The 16,717-nt window shown below is 38.7% G+C and overlaps 1 protein-coding gene across 1 annotated transcript in view; it reads left to right on the top strand.

Annotated features, from left to right (window-relative positions):
- Positions 1 to 16,717, top strand: part of EYS (eyes shut homolog) — a 906,089-nt gene that overhangs the window by 602,725 nt on the left and 286,647 nt on the right. Inside the window, 2 exon segments of the mRNA XM_075747398.1 lie at positions 4,679 to 4,869; positions 6,610 to 6,701. Of these exon segments, the coding sequence (XP_075603513.1) occupies positions 4,679 to 4,869; positions 6,610 to 6,701 (283 nt within the window).

Genomic DNA, 16,717 nt, shown 5'->3' with positions numbered 1-16,717 from the left:
GTGAATACTTATAGAGGAATGAAATTATGGGGAGTGCTAACTAAATGTAATGATGTTTTACCTGACTTATCATCTGTACTTCTTTGCAGTGCTTGTACTGTTCTTTTCTTCAAGTGTCAGTTGTTGAGGAGCTTGTCCATCCTATACCAGCACATATTGAGTTAAATTAACCTTACTTGCAAGAGCTTCCTGTCGTGCTGTTCCCCAGACACACTTTCTCCTCCCCGCCTTCTCTGCAGGTTATGGTAACAGTCCCCAACAGTACACCTAGTCTAAAGTCCTCTTCATTAGGTTAACAAGCAAAAATGCTCACCTTGATAGATATGTTAGCAAAACTGTTAGGTGTTTTGCTGAAGGTGTCAGCAGCTGGTCAGGACTTTCCCCCTTACTGGTGAGACTGAGGACCCCCATGCCATCCTCCCTCATGCCCAGAGCTCTGTAGTCACTCTTGATGCATCGGGTTACCCTGGCAGCATTACTGGTGCCCACGTGGAAGAGTGGCAAGGGTTAACTGTGTGTGGGCTGTGCAAGCCCTGCTGGTCCCTGTGCAAAATCCCAGATCCCAGCCCTGCCAGGGAGCAAGCATCCAGAGACATCAGGCTGGACTGGCAGATTGGATACCCTGCAGAAGGGAGTCGTCAGTCATGGTCTCACTCGCCTTTGCCCCCTTCTATATTACAGAATAATATATGGGCCTAGCTGGTTCTGAGAGGTGTCCTGAGGCATCAGTGGTGCCGTTGGTACCCGCAGGTCTGCTGGTCGATCAGAAACTCTTCTCCTGCTGCCAGAGGTCACAAGCTTCCAACCTCTCCCATCTCAACAGCCTGTCTGCCCGCCCGCCCACCTACCCCTCCCTGTAGGGCCATGGCCTCCAGCTGTGCCTGCTGCCTTTCTTTGTGTGGGTCAGCTTCTTTCCCCCACACATTTCTGCAAAAAACCTTGTTTTCCCTGATGGTGGGCACCTGCCTCATCTCTCCCCACAGGTCCCTCACCTGACAACACAGCGCTGCTGCCAGAGCACGCTGGGAGATGCGGCCGCAAGCAGCAGCGGGAGGCCGGGAGGGACATGGTGTGTGTGCCCAGTGGTGCCACCATTGGAGGGGCAGGGCGCTGGGCCACTGCTTGTACTTTTGGCCTGCCTGCCAGCCAGACTCATGGAAGGTGGCAAGCAGGGGCAGATACCCAGTGTGGCGGGACACGAGCATGCCCTGGCTGAGGAGCCACAGCATGGTTCATGGTGGAAGCTAGCAGGCTGTCCCAGGAGAAGCATTGCTTCTTGCATGCAGTTTGCATAAGGCTGGGCCATGAGTGGCCATTGTAAGTCAGCTGTTAGGCTGGAGGGGTCTGTAGTGAGCCCAGTGAAACAGTCCTCGCTCTGACCTTTTCATTTTGCTTTTCTAAAACTTTTTTTTTTCCACTGGGCATTTTCCAGTTTAAAAATATAAATAAAATTTCTAAATAGCAAATTAATTGTTCATATTTTTCATGAGAGAGTCCTTCCCACAGGGAACGATGCCTTCTCTTTGAATGCCGCAAGTTATTTCTAATTAAAAGAATAGTAAATTATGTAAAAGATGTGTCCATGAAAGACGGAAAAATGATAGCTTGAACAGGAGTGTTTTATTCCAAGGTGTAACATAACAAAAAAGAATAGCAGTGGAAAGAAGAAAAGTGCTATTATAATCCTCTCTCTGTGCCTAAATCCATGCGAACTGCAGGGTATGCATTAGACATAGACATATTGAGAGACAGAAGCTCCATCATCCACAGGAGCATAGGCTCATGAGCATATTAAAAGCTTTTATTATCTCTACCTGCCTTTAAAAACTAAGACTTAACAATTGTCTAGTGCTCGAGAAGTTTTAAATTTGAACATTTAAATTTCCCCCGCTCTGAAGCTGATGCAGCTGAAGCTGATTGGAATGGAGGAAACCCAGTAGGTATGGCAAGAGTTAAGCTTGCCAGTCGGCTGGGTTGCAGGCCTGCCTGCATGCGTGCTTACCGCTACAGCTAGGTCTCAAACCTTTTAACATTCTGACATTAATGTGAATTCTTGTAAACAGAAAAACGCGGAGAGCTCTACGTACACAGGGGAACGAGCTACAATTGAAAAGATTTCATAGGCCAAAGGGCTTTCCTGTTTCTTAGGAAAGCCAGTGTTAGACATTCCGAGTAAAAGATAAAATACAGCTTCAATTTTTCTTTTTTTTTTTTTTTTTTTTTTTCCTGAAGGCTTGGGTGATGAGCACTCTGCTTTAGGACAAATAGCAATCTAGGAAGCCAGCTCTAGAGGTCAAATGAAAAAGCTGCATGAAAGTGTAGTAGAAGGATTATAAGCAAAGCTTATGTTCTATAAAAAGAGATTGTGTACTGTTACGAACAATGTGAGAATCTTTATAGGTAAAACCACAGCAGTGGGTTTTGTTGATAGCTGTTGTGGGAAGGCAGGTAGCCATTTGTGATTCACGTAGCACATTTTTATGGGTTACACAAAAACCTGGAGCTTACTAAATATTCTTCAGTGTTTTCTCTCATTAACTCTTTCCATATTTATGGAAATAGAGCGATTGCAGCAATTTTACTGCAGCTGATTCCTTTAAAAAGCTGCTGGTTAGCAGCATGAATATATTTCCCCTAAGAAGCCAAACCGGCCTAAAATCCGTGGAAAAATGGAGTCTACTGACTTGCAAGGCAACATCATTTGTGGCCATAGGAAGATAAAAAGACACAGAGGTCAGTAAGAATAAAGTACAATGTTTTGTCTGCAGTGCTCTGTGTACTTACTACAATTATACATAGAAAGATAAAGGTAGATGCTGCTAGCTTTTGCTTGTTTGGTCTTTCTTGAAATTTAGTAAATAATCCAGTCTGGCCTCAGTTACCAGAGTTAGATTATAGTTTCAGGAATCATGAACAAACTGCTTTGTTCCCCCACCCACCTTTCTTTTCTCCTCACGGTTACAGATTTTACTCTCTTGTAGTGAGATCTAGGGGGTCAGATGCCTTGTGTTTGCAAACCACCAAAGAACTGACATAATTTTGACCTGTTCTCACGTCTACTTAATTATATGCTGAACAATGAAGGAAAAAAAAACCCAAAACACCAAGGAAAAAACACCTCCAGAAAACTGAAAAGGTATATAAGGAATTAGGACTGCAGGAAAGAGATGTTCCATGCAACTTTACTGTCTTTCAGCCAAACTGATCTCCTAAGTGGAGTCAAGAAAAAGAGATGGTTAGATATCAGTATCTCAGGAGTGTAGGGATAACTGAGCTTCTCCATGGGAGAAGCAAAACCATGTGCAGGGGCAGTTCAGGACAAGTGGAATAAGGGAAAGATTTAGTGCTCAGTAGCAAGAACAGGAAGGAAAACAAACAAGGGTTAGAGATTGGAGCTAATCCTCTAAAGCTGTGTCTGCCCTTTCTTAGAGAAATTATCCTGTCTATAAAATGGAAGACGTTTTCTGTGCAATTTTGTATGTTGGTTTTTTTAATTGAGTTTTCTGAAATTTACACATACAGGCTTATATTTCAAAACAGAATTTTTAAAGATTAAATAAATTTAGAATTAAAAGGTCATCTTTTTTTGCATCACTGGTAATTGATTGGTATTGCTTGAAATTTTTGGTTTGTTTTACTGCGTGTTGTATGTGTGCATATGTTGCTTATTTGTTGCTGTTTCTCTTTTCACCTCTTCCTGAGAATTTGTTAAGAAGAGCTTTGTTTGGGATTTGACCACAGTGACTTTGACTTTGTAAATAGGTTTCTGAAAAGTCATAAAAGGATAAAATTCAGCACAGTCTTACAGTGATATACAGGAATGCAACATTAATAGTTTGTAATTTATCCCAGTATCATCAATGGTCACAATTTAAGCATATGTAGTAATGTATTTGCTATTGGAGTCGGTGTCAGGAGAAAAGAGGGAAAAGTAAATGAGAGAGAAGATGAAAGGCAGGGAGACAGAGGGAAAAAAAAAAAAAGCAGCCCCTTTTCAGTGTACTCCTCTGTCATCTGATGGGTTTTCAGCCATGTATTCTTATACCTTTTCCATTTAAATAAGAGCTGCATCTGCCCTTGCCAGGTATGGCACAGGGTGCAAGAGTTTGAGAGAGATCTAGATAAATGCTCTAGACAAGCCAGATGTAGTCAGAAGGGAAATTTTCAGCTTTCATCCTAGCCACATTCCATTGTTTGTTTAAGACAGAAACAGTTGACATATTTGATTAAGATACCAATTTCATAATTAGGTTGTGGAATGTCTTCCTCGTTCTCCATACTGTGTGGTTTCTGCAAAGACTTCAGACTCATTCATTCTTGCATCAAAATCTATGCAAATGCCTAACTTTGAAAAAACTGTTCTTGACTTATGGGAATCCAAAGCTGCTAGATATGTATGTACCAAGTGCTATGATCTTCACAGCCTTTTCTTTCAGGCATTGATCATAGTTGCCTGCTTAATATAATTTTACCTAAACCTTTATGTCTACTTTTGTGAACTCTCAGTGTTAGTCTTTGACAGAAAAAAACTAGCATCAATTTTCAGATTTGTGTCTGTCTCCTTGACAGGTGTAAAAGAGTATCCTATATCTTTGCTACCATTAGCAGAATAAGAAAACAATTCATGAAGAAGAAAAATGTCTTTGTATCCTTATATGTCTCAAAATTCTATTTACAGATTTTAGTTATGCTCTCTATTATGGTGATTCTTACCTGGAATTTCAAGGCTTGCATTTGAACATGCAAAACTTCATCCACTTGGAATTTAAGACCTATAATCCATATGGACTCCTCCTGTATATTGAACAGAACCCAAAAACAATAGGAAATTTTTTAATTCAGCTGTTCATCAAACATGGCACCTTACAGGTAAGGCATCAAAATCTCCCACTGAAGGACAAGTAAATAAAAGTTTGAATCTGTAAAAATTTTAATATTTTTTTTTCTGTTTCCCTCTGTAGACAATAGTAGATAGAGCTAGAGTCTTGAGATTCTTTAGTATTTTAAGGAAAATAGTTGTCAGACTTGCTATCTGTTATGGCAAATTCATGACTAATATGATTAATATGTCTCACAAGAGGTGGTGCTTGAGGAAAACTGAATAGTGATTGGAATGTCTCATATAAAAAGTACACACTAAAAGACAAAAATAAAGAATGTAGATTTTCTCTTTTCAACTGGTACGAATTAAGGTATTCTATTTTATATACGAAGCCTAAACTAACTGAACTTCCTCATGTGCAAGTTCATTTAAGTTGTTATAAGGGAGTCTGCGGAACTGAGTGAATCGTCATAGGAAAATTTACTGTGTAAGGGAATGAAGTGTATTTTACCATATGGCTCTGAGTAGAAACCTTTTATTTGATGTATTATATTAATTCACAGTTCCACTGGATCACAAAAAACATTTGCTTCGCTTTCGTGGACAAACTAAGTAAGAATACATTTCTTTATAAACTTTAAGGAGTAAAGCATGTATCCGAGTATATCTTTACCTTTGCCAAATTACTCCTTCTTTTTTGAGGAAGAAATAAAGCTTGAGCTTTATGAAGAGATGAGCAGATACTAAAGAGGCTAAGAAAAGATATTAAAAGATAATTTACTTTTCTCATAATGGATCTTCCATTTTCCTGTTAAAAATTTCCAAAAGTTTGTCTGTACCTATATTCTTCCGTAATGATTGTGAAATGACTGTTAGGAACAGTGTATTATTTGAGTTATATTTACCTTCATGTTTAAAGAGCATGATCATACTAAATAGATATACAAATTGCAGATAAACAGAAAAAGAGGAAAATAACCTTTTACTTTGTTATATTGTGATTTACTTTGTTTTATTTATTATTGTAACTATCTTTATCTAGAACAAATGAGATTAGTCAGGGCAGGAAGTTATCCAAGGCTTAGAAAATGTTGACGGCTTTAAGTCCATCTTACTTGTATTCATGGTAATGATGCAGAAAAATATTTTTCTAACATATCATAAGCACCATAAAATATGAAAGTACTTTAATTGACAAAAATGTATGCAGAGATCCCAACATGCCATGTTAAAACTAATTGAATTCACTTAATCATTCATAAAGTTGGTCAATTAAATGTAGATTTAAAGCCCAATGAACAAATGGTTCTAAGCTCACAATCAAGCTACAATTACAAGTAGACAAACCATGAAATCAAGTGCTTGTTCACATTAGTATAGGAAATTAAATGGTGTTCCAAAATGCTCCAGTCTGCATGCTACATTACGTGTTTGGAAGTGTAAGGGGGCCATAAAATGGTAAGTAAAATTCACCCGTGGCCAATGTTAATTTCAGCTGGGTTGCAGATGGTCAACTTCTTTGCAAATCAGGCCCATAATATCTGATTGTACAATACACAAAGATTGAAGCATATTCATGCAGGCTAGGAAGCATATATGTGTGCTCGTATATTTCCGGTGCAATAGACTTCCTGATCCAGATCTTTAATGAAACAGTTTTCCTTGATAGACATGACATCCTTCAGGTTTTTAGGAAACCATTTGTTATTTTTAAATTCAAGTTTCTAAGCCTGTAACTGTTTAATTATTAGAAATTATGTAATATAAGCATTTTTCCCACTCTGTAGTACCAGTTTTTATGTGATGAAACAGCAGAATTCCAAAACATCACTACTGCTGCTAGAGTGGATGATGGACACTGGTATAAGGTGCAAATTAGGTAAGTTTTATATTTTACTGTTGTCTGTATTTATAATTGCTTTGAAGATCATCTGGATTGCTTAGTTAGTAAATTCCAATGATATTATATCTCATTAGCTATGAGTGATACCTGAACATGTGCAGTAAAATCATGTTATGGCCGTGTGGACTACAATACATTCTTGGAAAGAATGTTTAAAACTATATTACAGTTGGACAGTGCTCATTACATCACTGATGTGCTTAATGAAAATAAATTTATTCTCATTGAAATAACGTACCATAGCAAACATAAACGTTCAGGCAGGGAAGCTGCTGTGCAGTAGGTCCAAGCTACTTAGTCCACAAAATAGTTGAATTTCCAACAATGAGAGTGTGACTAAGAGAAAAATCTTGGAAAATAGAAGTAGCACTATGACTTTGTTGCTGTCACTGACCTTCAACTCATAATAGGATATATTACTCCTATAAAAGTAATAATACTTTCAACTGAAAGAGGATAAAATGAAAGGAAAATGAGGTAGGTAGTAGGTTTTCCATGATCTTTCTAAAAAGATGTATCATAGATAGTCTATGGGGCCAGATGGGATCTACCCAAGGGTACTGAGGGAGCTGGTGGAAGCACTCACCATCTTTCCATCACTTATCAGCAGTCCTGGCTAACCAGGGAGGTCCCAGTTGACTAGAGGTTAGCAAATCTGACACCCATATACAAGAAACACTGGAAGGAGGATCAAGGGAACTACAATCTGGCCTCAGTTCCGGGGAAGTTTATGGAGGAGATCATCTTGAGTGCCATCACGCAGCACACACAGGACAACCAGATGATCATGCCCAGTCAGTATGGGTTTATGAAAGACAGATTCTGCTTGACTAACGTGATCTCCATCTATGACAAGGTGACCGGCTTAGTGTATGAGGGAAAGGCTGTGGATGTTGTCTACCTGGACTTTAGTAAAGCCTTTGACACCATTTCCCACAGCATTCTCCTGGAGAAATTGGCTACTCATGGCTTGGATGGGCATACGCTTCGCTGGGTAAAAAAAACTGGCCGGATGGCTGGGCCCAAAGAGTTGTGGTGAATGGAGTTAAATCCAGTTGGCAGCTGGTTAGAAGTGGTGTTCACCAGGGCTCAGTACTGGGACCAGTGTATTGGGTTTGCGTGGCAAGGTTTTGGTAGCAGGGGGCTACAGGGGTGATTTCTGTGAGAAGCTGCTAGAAGTTTTCTCCATGTGCAATGGAGCCAATGCCAGCCGGCTCCAGGATGGACCTGCTGCTGGCCAAGGCCAAGCCCATCAGCAATGATGGTAGGATCTCTGTGATAACATAGTTAAGAAGGGGGTAAAAAAACCACCAAGAGAAATTGTAGCCTGAGAGAGGAGTGAGACTATGAGAGGAACAACTCTGCAGACACCAAGGTCAGTGAAGTAGGAGGGGAAAAAGGTGCTCCAGGTGCTGGAGAAGATTCCCCTGCTGTCCGTGAAGAAGACCATGATGAGGCAGGCTGTCCCCCTGCAGTCCATGGAGGTTAACAGTGGAGCAGATATCCACCTGCAGCCTGTGGAGGACCCCACACTGGAGCAGGTGGATGTGCCCAAAGGAGGCTGTGACCCTGTGGGAAGCCCACGCTGGAGCAGGTTTTCTGGCAGGACTTGTGACCCCGTGGGGGACCCATGCTGGAGCAGTCTGTTCTGTTCCTGAAGGACTGCACCCCATGGAAGGGACCCATGCTGGAGCAGTTCATGAAGAACTGCAGCCCATGGGAAGGACTCATGTTGGAGGAGTTCATGGAGGACTGTCTCCCATGAGAGGGACCTCACGCTAGAGCAGGGGAAGAGTGTGAGGAGTCCTCCCCCTGAGGAGGAAGACGCGGCAGAGAAAACGTGTGATCAACTGACCGCAACCCCCCCATTCCCCATGCTACTGTGCCCCTTGGGGTGAAAGAAGTAGAGAAAATTGAGTGTGAAGTCAAGCCTGGAAAGAAAGGAGGGGTAGGGGAAGATGTTTTAAGATTTGGTTTTATTTCTTATTACTGATTTGATTTGTAGTAAATTAAATTAATTTTCCCTGGTCGAGTCTGGTTTGCCTGTGATGGTAATTGATGAGTGATCTCTCCCTGTCCTTATCTTGACCCACAAGACTTTCGTTATATTTCCTCTCCCCTGTCCAGCTGAGGAGGGCAAGTGATAGTGTGGCTTTGGTGGGCACTTGGCATCCAGGCAGGGTCAACCCACCACAGGCCAGTTCTGTTTAATATTGTTATCAATGATCTGGCTGAGGGCATTGAGTGCACCCTCAGTAAGTTTGCAGATGACACCAAGATGGTCAGAAGTGTTGATCTGCTTCAGGGTTGGAAGCCTCTACAGAGGGATTTGAACAGGTTGAATCAATGGGCCGAGGCCAATTGTATGAGGTTCAACAGGGCTCAGCGCTGGTTCCTGCACGTGTGTCACAACAACCCCATGCAACGCTACAGGCTTGGGGAAGAGTGGCTGGAAAGCTGCCTGGTGGAAAAGGACCTGGGGGTGTTGGTCGATAGCCGGCTGAACATGAGCCAGCAGTGTGTCCAGATGGCCAAGAAAGCCAACAGCATCCTGGCTTGTGTCAGGAATAGTGTGGCCAGCAGGACTAGGGAAGTGATCGTCCCCCTGTACTCAGCTCTGGTGAGGCCACACGTTGAGTACCGTGTTCAGTTTTGGGCCCCTCACTGCAAGAAGGACATTGAGGTGCTGGAGTGTGTCCAAAAAAGAGCAATGAAACTGGTGAAGGGTCTAGAGCACAAGTCTTATGAGGAGCAGCTGAGGGAACTGGGGTTGTTTAGCCTGGAGAAAAGGAGGGTGAGGGCAGACCTTGTTGCTCTCTACAACGACCTGAAAGGAGGTTGTCGCCAGGTGGGTGTTGGCCTCTTCTCCCAAGAAACGAACAATAGAACCAGACGAAATGGCCTCAGATTGCACCGGGGGGGGGTGGGGGTGGTTTAGATTGGATATTAGAAAAATTTCTTTACCTAACGCGTTGTCAAGCATTGGAACAGGCTGCCCAGGGAAGTGGTTGAGTCACCATCCCTGGAGGTATTTAAAAGAGGGACATGGTTTAGTGGTGGACTTGGCAGTGCTAGGTTAACTGTTGAATTCAATGATCTTAAAGGACATTTCCAACCTAAATGATTGTATGATTCTAAGATTTAAAATCTTAATGACACAGATCTCAGAAGGCTTTGATTAGAAGTTGCTTTGTATTTTCATCTAGTGCATCTTCACATGTGCTTGAGTTAATTAAGAAAATATATATGCAGTATGGAAAAGTATAATAACCACAGCTTTACATACTTTTTTCTTTATTACCAATTAGATACATATTGTTGACAATTAGTGTTGATAGACCCACTCTTGAAATATGTATGATACTTGTTTTATGAAGTTAACATGTAATTTAATCAACTGTAGTATAATACGGCATAGTAAAACTTAAAATAACTTTGGTGAAAAATTGCCATAGCTGATTCAGCAGCTGTCTAGAGCTTTGCAAATATTGTTTAATCTTGTTGGAACTGATTTGCAGTGCTTAAGTAACTTAAGTAAGTTAAGTTTTGAACAATGGTATCTGGACAGTTGGCGAAGCCAGGACGGAAATGTAGGAGATGTAGATACTGAATACTGTAACATAGAAGATATACACAGTGTGGGATTTTCTTTGTTCTGCAGATGTTAAGTATTATGAATGGGCATCATGGGTAATAAAAAAATATTATTTTGTACTAGTTTGTTGAAAGAAAATGCTCATTCTCATTACTTAAAGTATTCCTAATTGTTTGGAGCCCTTTTGATGTGGTCCTGTGTTGGAAAGACTTTTGTCTTTCAAATTCACTAAAAGCAATGCATTTCAGCTACTGACGATAAGGCATCTGCAAAGAATATACTGCTTCTACAATATCAAATTAAATGAAAGAAATAGACTTAAAAGTAGTAAGTGTTCTGTAATACAAGTTGAAATACAGTGAAAATTAGATAGTGATAATATCTTCTTTTTCTGCTTACAGGGGAGCATTTTACTGCTTCCTTTATCCCAAAGAAGTTGTTCCTGGTGTGAATAAAAGAAATGTCACACTTATTAATGTCTGCAAATAAATGTGCGTATTACTGTCAGACACTACTCTATACCCAGTTCTCATAGTTCACCAGAATATTTATGCTGAAGGTAAAACAGCAGCATTGCTGAAGTACGTTTTTCGTGATGATGGAATATTGTGGCTACAACAATTGTTAACAATTTAATATAATTGGACATAATAAGAGGACTGGATTTGCATCAAAATCTGGGATAGCTTGATAATTTTGGGTAGGACGTAACTTTTTGCCGCAGATTAGTCCTAATTTGTGGTATTGGCTGCTAAAACCAATACATTGCCCAGGTCTGCCTCAGAGCAGTGCCCGAGAGTCCTGTTTTATGTGTAAACTAGTACAGTTGTTTACTAAGTAGCTATTGATGAAAATCATTGCAGCTGTTTCACTCACATTTCTACCTGTATTGTTCTGGTTTTCTTAAGAATGTTACCAGGGAAGTGAAAGACCTACAGTGAAAAATGGATATGGGCAATTTCCCATAGGGATTAGATTTCTGCAGGGTATTATGAAGGGAAGGAAATGTTAGACTCAAGCATTGGAAAGTTTACATGTTTGGGTTTTTTGTGAAGATACAGCTACCTTACTGGCAATGCAGGGGATGCTCTACCACAATCTTCTCATTTGAGCCCTTATAGAACTGCCTTCATTAACCACTTTAAGATTTATCTTCTTCAATCTTTGTCATCAAAACAAGTTGATAAAATAACATGTATTGCAGAAACATGTCAAATCGCAGGGGCGGTATTAGAAATTTGTACTTTTCTTGGTCCACTATGCTGCATTTTAACAAAAATTATTTCAGTACTGATAAGAATAGTTTCCTTGATTAAATAAAAAACTTTATTTTTTTTTACTTTAAATCTCAGATCACAATTTTCAATTGATTTAGCAAATCTATCAGCTTATAAATTGATTATGCAGTAGATGTCACAAACACAACTTCTTTCTTTAAAACGAGTCTGTCCACTTTAAACTTTTTTCTTCATCAACCAAGACTATTAGGATTAGAAAACTAGTGTAGATGCTCCATCAGTCTAGAAATCAACTGCAAAATGTGGCAATTTGGTTCTTTAAAGAGTGCATTATTCTTCTCTTTTAACTCATAATGTTCGTAATTTGAGGTTTGCATTAGTTAACTGTAAGACTTTGGTGATTGTCTTGGTTTTGAGATGTTTTCTGATTCCTCTAGTCAGAAGAAGATCTTTCTAATCTTTTCATAATGCAACATATGCTCACTCGGGAGCTTGTATATTGGTTGGTTTTGATAGCTTTTTATGAAGGCCTGAGATAATCCATATGGTGCAAAATATGCTGTATTTATTATACTTCAGAATATGCTACAAAGCTCATATTTTCCCTAGGGCTTTCAGGCAGGTAAGATAAGCAGATGATAGATAAAGTGGTTAGAAAAAACTGCAGATGCTTCTCTGTTTTGGGTTGTGTTTTTTTTCTTATTTCCCTTTTATTGTAAATTCCTAACTTTATTTTATCACAAAGGTGCTGAACATTGGGCTTCATTTTTAACATAACAGCATATAAGTGAAGAGGTCATCCACCTATTGTTTCATGTACTGTGTAAGTGCCTGCATTTCATTCTGCTTAATGAAAACATGCTTAATGGGCCATCGCCCCCCCCCCCCCAAAAAAAAAGTGTAAGCTGCAAGATGTTAATGGCAATGACTGCTGCTTAATTAGAGAAGTGTATTCAATATTTATATAATGTGATAAGAAGTCTATTCTTGATATAAGATAGCTTCACATTCTTTTCCTTTTCTGAGCCTCTCTCAAGGAAGTTATCAATGGACTTCATCAGCTGCAAGACACTTGTTGAAGTACTTGGACATATGTGGGCTTAAGCCTGATTTATATTTATTACCAATACAAATGATTTAGGAAGTTGTTGGACCTCTAAACTGGCCACTGATAGGGTCCTCACAAACATACTTTCGTAGCCATGGCTGTGTTGGTCTTTTTTTCAGTCCCTCCTAAAGTGCCTAGTGTAAAACTAGGGGTGTATGAAATACAACACAAGTGCTGACTTATATCATAGTTTCTAATTCTTGTATAGTCTGAATCTTTTCCCAGCTCAGTGGTCTTACTTGGAAAAAGTTCAGTTTATTACATTTAGTCCCATTTATTTATGATTTATTAACACTAGTAATAAAATGACATTTCTTGTTTCCTAATTTCCACTGTATCTTGATTCCTAATTGGGTTATATCTGCTATGTACTGTCCAGCATCCATTGCAGAGAAGCTAAGTCAATGAAAACAAACTGATTTGAGAGTATAGTTTAGATGTAGAGGCATTTTTATTTAAAATGGAAAAAAAAATTATAAAACCTATTGAAATAATGATACTAATGTCAAGACCTGGATTTGTAAGGTGAAAAATAGGAATGAGTTGTCATGAAATATCAAGACAATTGGAAGAACTGTTTGGTTTGGTTTGGGGTTTTTTGGACAGAGATAATGAAATTTAACTTAAAATACTTATGGTGACTATCACACAGATGAACAGGAAGAAGTGAAGAATATCCCCCCAAAAGGGTGCTCTGGAATAGATCTGAAAGGAAAAAGATACTGACTTTGCAACAAGAAGGAGTGGCTATTGGCACAAGTAGCTCAAAAACTGGAAAACGAATTTCTAGGTGTTGAAGATTTGTGTTGCACAGTGACACTATTACTACCCACTAGCAGAGCATGACAGTGACACAGCAATGGCAATGCTGGATTGAAGCAAGAGAATCAAAGGAGATTCTGATTTATGAACTATGAGATTAAAACCAAATATGAGTCAAAAAACACTAACTAGAAGAAAAGTTTTGAAATCTTGCCAGTCAGAAAATATCTTTATGTGTTTTCCAGTTCATTCTACTAACCTGCATAGTACATTTAGAGAGAATTAATTTGATTTTAATCCTTTCACAGATAAGTAGAAGGGGAGTTGGGCTAATAACATTCCCTCCTGTGACTAATTTTATTCATTACTTTATCTCATAAATACTTGATAATTTAAATGTAGCTTAATGTATCTTTCGATTTGGAGGTCAAGTGTTCAAAATAAATGGTGGTGCTTCTTAAGAATAAATGTTCAATCAATAATGGTTTTCAGATTATACTATTTTTTTTTGTCCTAGAACCTAATCCTCTCTTTTTAATGACTTAGAGCACTATGGAAATAATGACTTTGTAGATGCTAGAGAGGAATAGCAATGTAACTACAAATACGGCATCTCACTAAAAATCATCAGAACAGTTAAACAATACTAAAACCAGATAAGCAAACTGATCTATACATAGGTTGAATACTGAGAATGCATTGATGATTGCTGCTGCTGAAGAAATATTAAGGACAGTGGTAGGTAAACAATGAAATTATACTTACCCAGTTTGCTTTCTGAGTAAGCATAGATTTCTGTGGCTGAAGGTTATTTTTGTGTGCAAATACCAGAAATTAGTTTCATGTACACTGTGTCAATGCAGTTATCTTCTATTAATCTTAGGTATTTTCAAAATACTAGTTAGTTTAAATTTTTTTTTTTTTTTTTTTTTTTTCTGAAAAGACAACATCTTAAACTTCAGTAGTGGAACTATTTTACCAAAACTATTATCTATTCTTTGAAATGTCATTACCGTGAAAAACAAAACTATATTTTTATTTCTAGATTCGCAAACTATTCATTTTTTCCTTACTTACAATTGCCTTTCTTTCTCTGTCTTCAGTAAAAAAAGAAAGAAACAACATGCCCTCTCTTACTGACTGCTGCATATCACTGAATTCTGTATCTTTTAGAGATACTGTCTCAACAATTTATGTATTTGCTGGAGGCTTTTCCTCAGGACATGTCCTTAGCTAGTTCTTTGTTTAAGCATATTTAAATCCTGTTCTCTCCCATGTGATCTATACAGTAGATCTTAACTGCATTCCTCAAATTATTAATTTCCCAGACTGTTCATAATTTTATTCTCAGAATAACCCAAATTGCTAATTTTTAAAACAAAGTAGTAACAACATTGACTGACATCTTTTATACATTTGAAATATTTTTTCCATATAAAAAGTAACAGAATATAACGGTACCCCATTTCTGAATGTATTTTCTTATTTGGAAAGCAGACCTAATATATGCAATACACACAATCCAGTAGTTTCTTTTATACATTTAAATGTTCTGAGCTCTTTGACTTTTTCAACAAAGTGATTTTTAAGTTCTCATGTTTTCACATGTGTTGTCAATGTATTTAATACAATATATGCGTATTAATTAAGAGTGAATACACCAGCTGTCACAGAGGAAGCTTACAGAAAAAACAGTGTAGGATTTAAAAAATATTTTATAGAACTTCTTTTCCCCTCTATGGATGAACATGTTACACCATTTGAACACTACAGAATAAGGTACCACGGGCTATCATTTTTATCTAAGATAATACTTCTAAAATTTCTTGGGTTTAACGTTTTGGGCCAGAAGGGACCACTCATTTGACCACCAAGGGACCACTCGTTTTACCTCCTCTATGCCATAAATGATCAATATTTTGTTCAGAAAGTCACAGTTAACCCAAACCCTTCTATTTCTTATTTCTTTATTTTCCTAAGATCCATTCTACTGTGTTCACCTCTTCCTGTACTCACAGCATTGGTGATGAATTCATATATCCAAATTATTCTGGCTGGCAAAGCCCAGCCAGTATTTCAGTGAAAAGCTGAAAATAAAAGCTGGGTAAAGATTCCTTTCTGACCTGCTAACCCTATGTCTCAGATATGTGACCCTGACTATATGAACAAGCAGTGACGGACATCTGAGAGGTGTAATTCACTCTCACCTCATAGATTTTTTTACCTGCTAGATATCCTTTCACTACAAAAGTCAGTCTCTGCTGTTTGAGATGTCCCAGAGAATGGAGAAACAAAAATAATTAGCCAGTTCTGCACTAGGAGAAAAATGCTGTTAGGCACTGCACATTGCATCCAGAAGCCTGAAGGCATGAGTTTCATGAAAATCATTGTACTGAGGTAGATATGAGGCAAGATGAGTATTTGAAAGATGATGCAAGCCATCCTTTTCTCACTGAAGAAAGAGGGATAAGCAGAGAGCAGGACAAGCAGTATAGCTGTCTCGTTAATTCAGACAGTGCTGTGTGAATACTGTACACTGTAACTCCTACTTAGTAAGAAGGAAGCTTTCTTTGTACTTTATCCCCCATGATTCCCTTTCAGTCAGAGTCATCTGGAGGCGGGGAGATTGCTCCTCTTCTGAAAGCAAATAAGCTTTGTCTCCCTGAAGGACAGGATGGAGCTTGCAGGGAGTCTGCAGCAACAGTGCAGACTGGGAAAATCCTGATTAAAAAAGGCAGAGTCTGCCTGCTGTAGGAAGCAAGCACTAAGGTGGTTCTAAAACCATGGAAGGAAGGAGATTTTTGGGACAAACAGTATATAGTAAAGAACTCATTTTTATCTTCAAGTTAGAGAATAAATTTGCTTTCAAGCCTTTTTATTTAATCTATCACATTTATTTCTACATTTTCATTATTTAAAAAGTTACCTTTTAAAAGTCTGGTTTTCTTGTTCTCTAAATAAGATCTATCTTTCAAAAGGGGACTACTTTTATGTCTTTTTTGAGAAGTCACTTCAACAAAAGGGGGACAATTCAGAGTCCCTTCAAAGGGAGACTTTTAGCCTCAGGGAGACTTGGTTGTTTTTTCCATGATCAAGCCACTTTGTTCTCCCTCTCTTCCCTGGTTTGTTTTTTTTTGTTTGTTTGGTTGTGTTTCTGTTTTTGTTTTTTAATCCAGCTACTGGCTCATCTGGCCAGAGCTCATATAGAGAAATGATTCAGTTAAAAATATATACCCTTTTTTCTTTTCAGCTGAATGATTTCCTTAATGCAAATTGCTGTGCAAGGGAG

This window comes from Balearica regulorum, chromosome 3 (genome assembly GCF_011004875.1).
Source record: "Balearica regulorum gibbericeps isolate bBalReg1 chromosome 3, bBalReg1.pri, whole genome shotgun sequence".
Lineage (NCBI taxonomy): Eukaryota > Metazoa > Chordata > Aves > Gruiformes > Gruidae > Balearica > Balearica regulorum.
The sequence above is the reverse complement of the archived record's forward strand: the minus strand, read 5'-3'. Positions and strand labels throughout refer to the sequence as shown.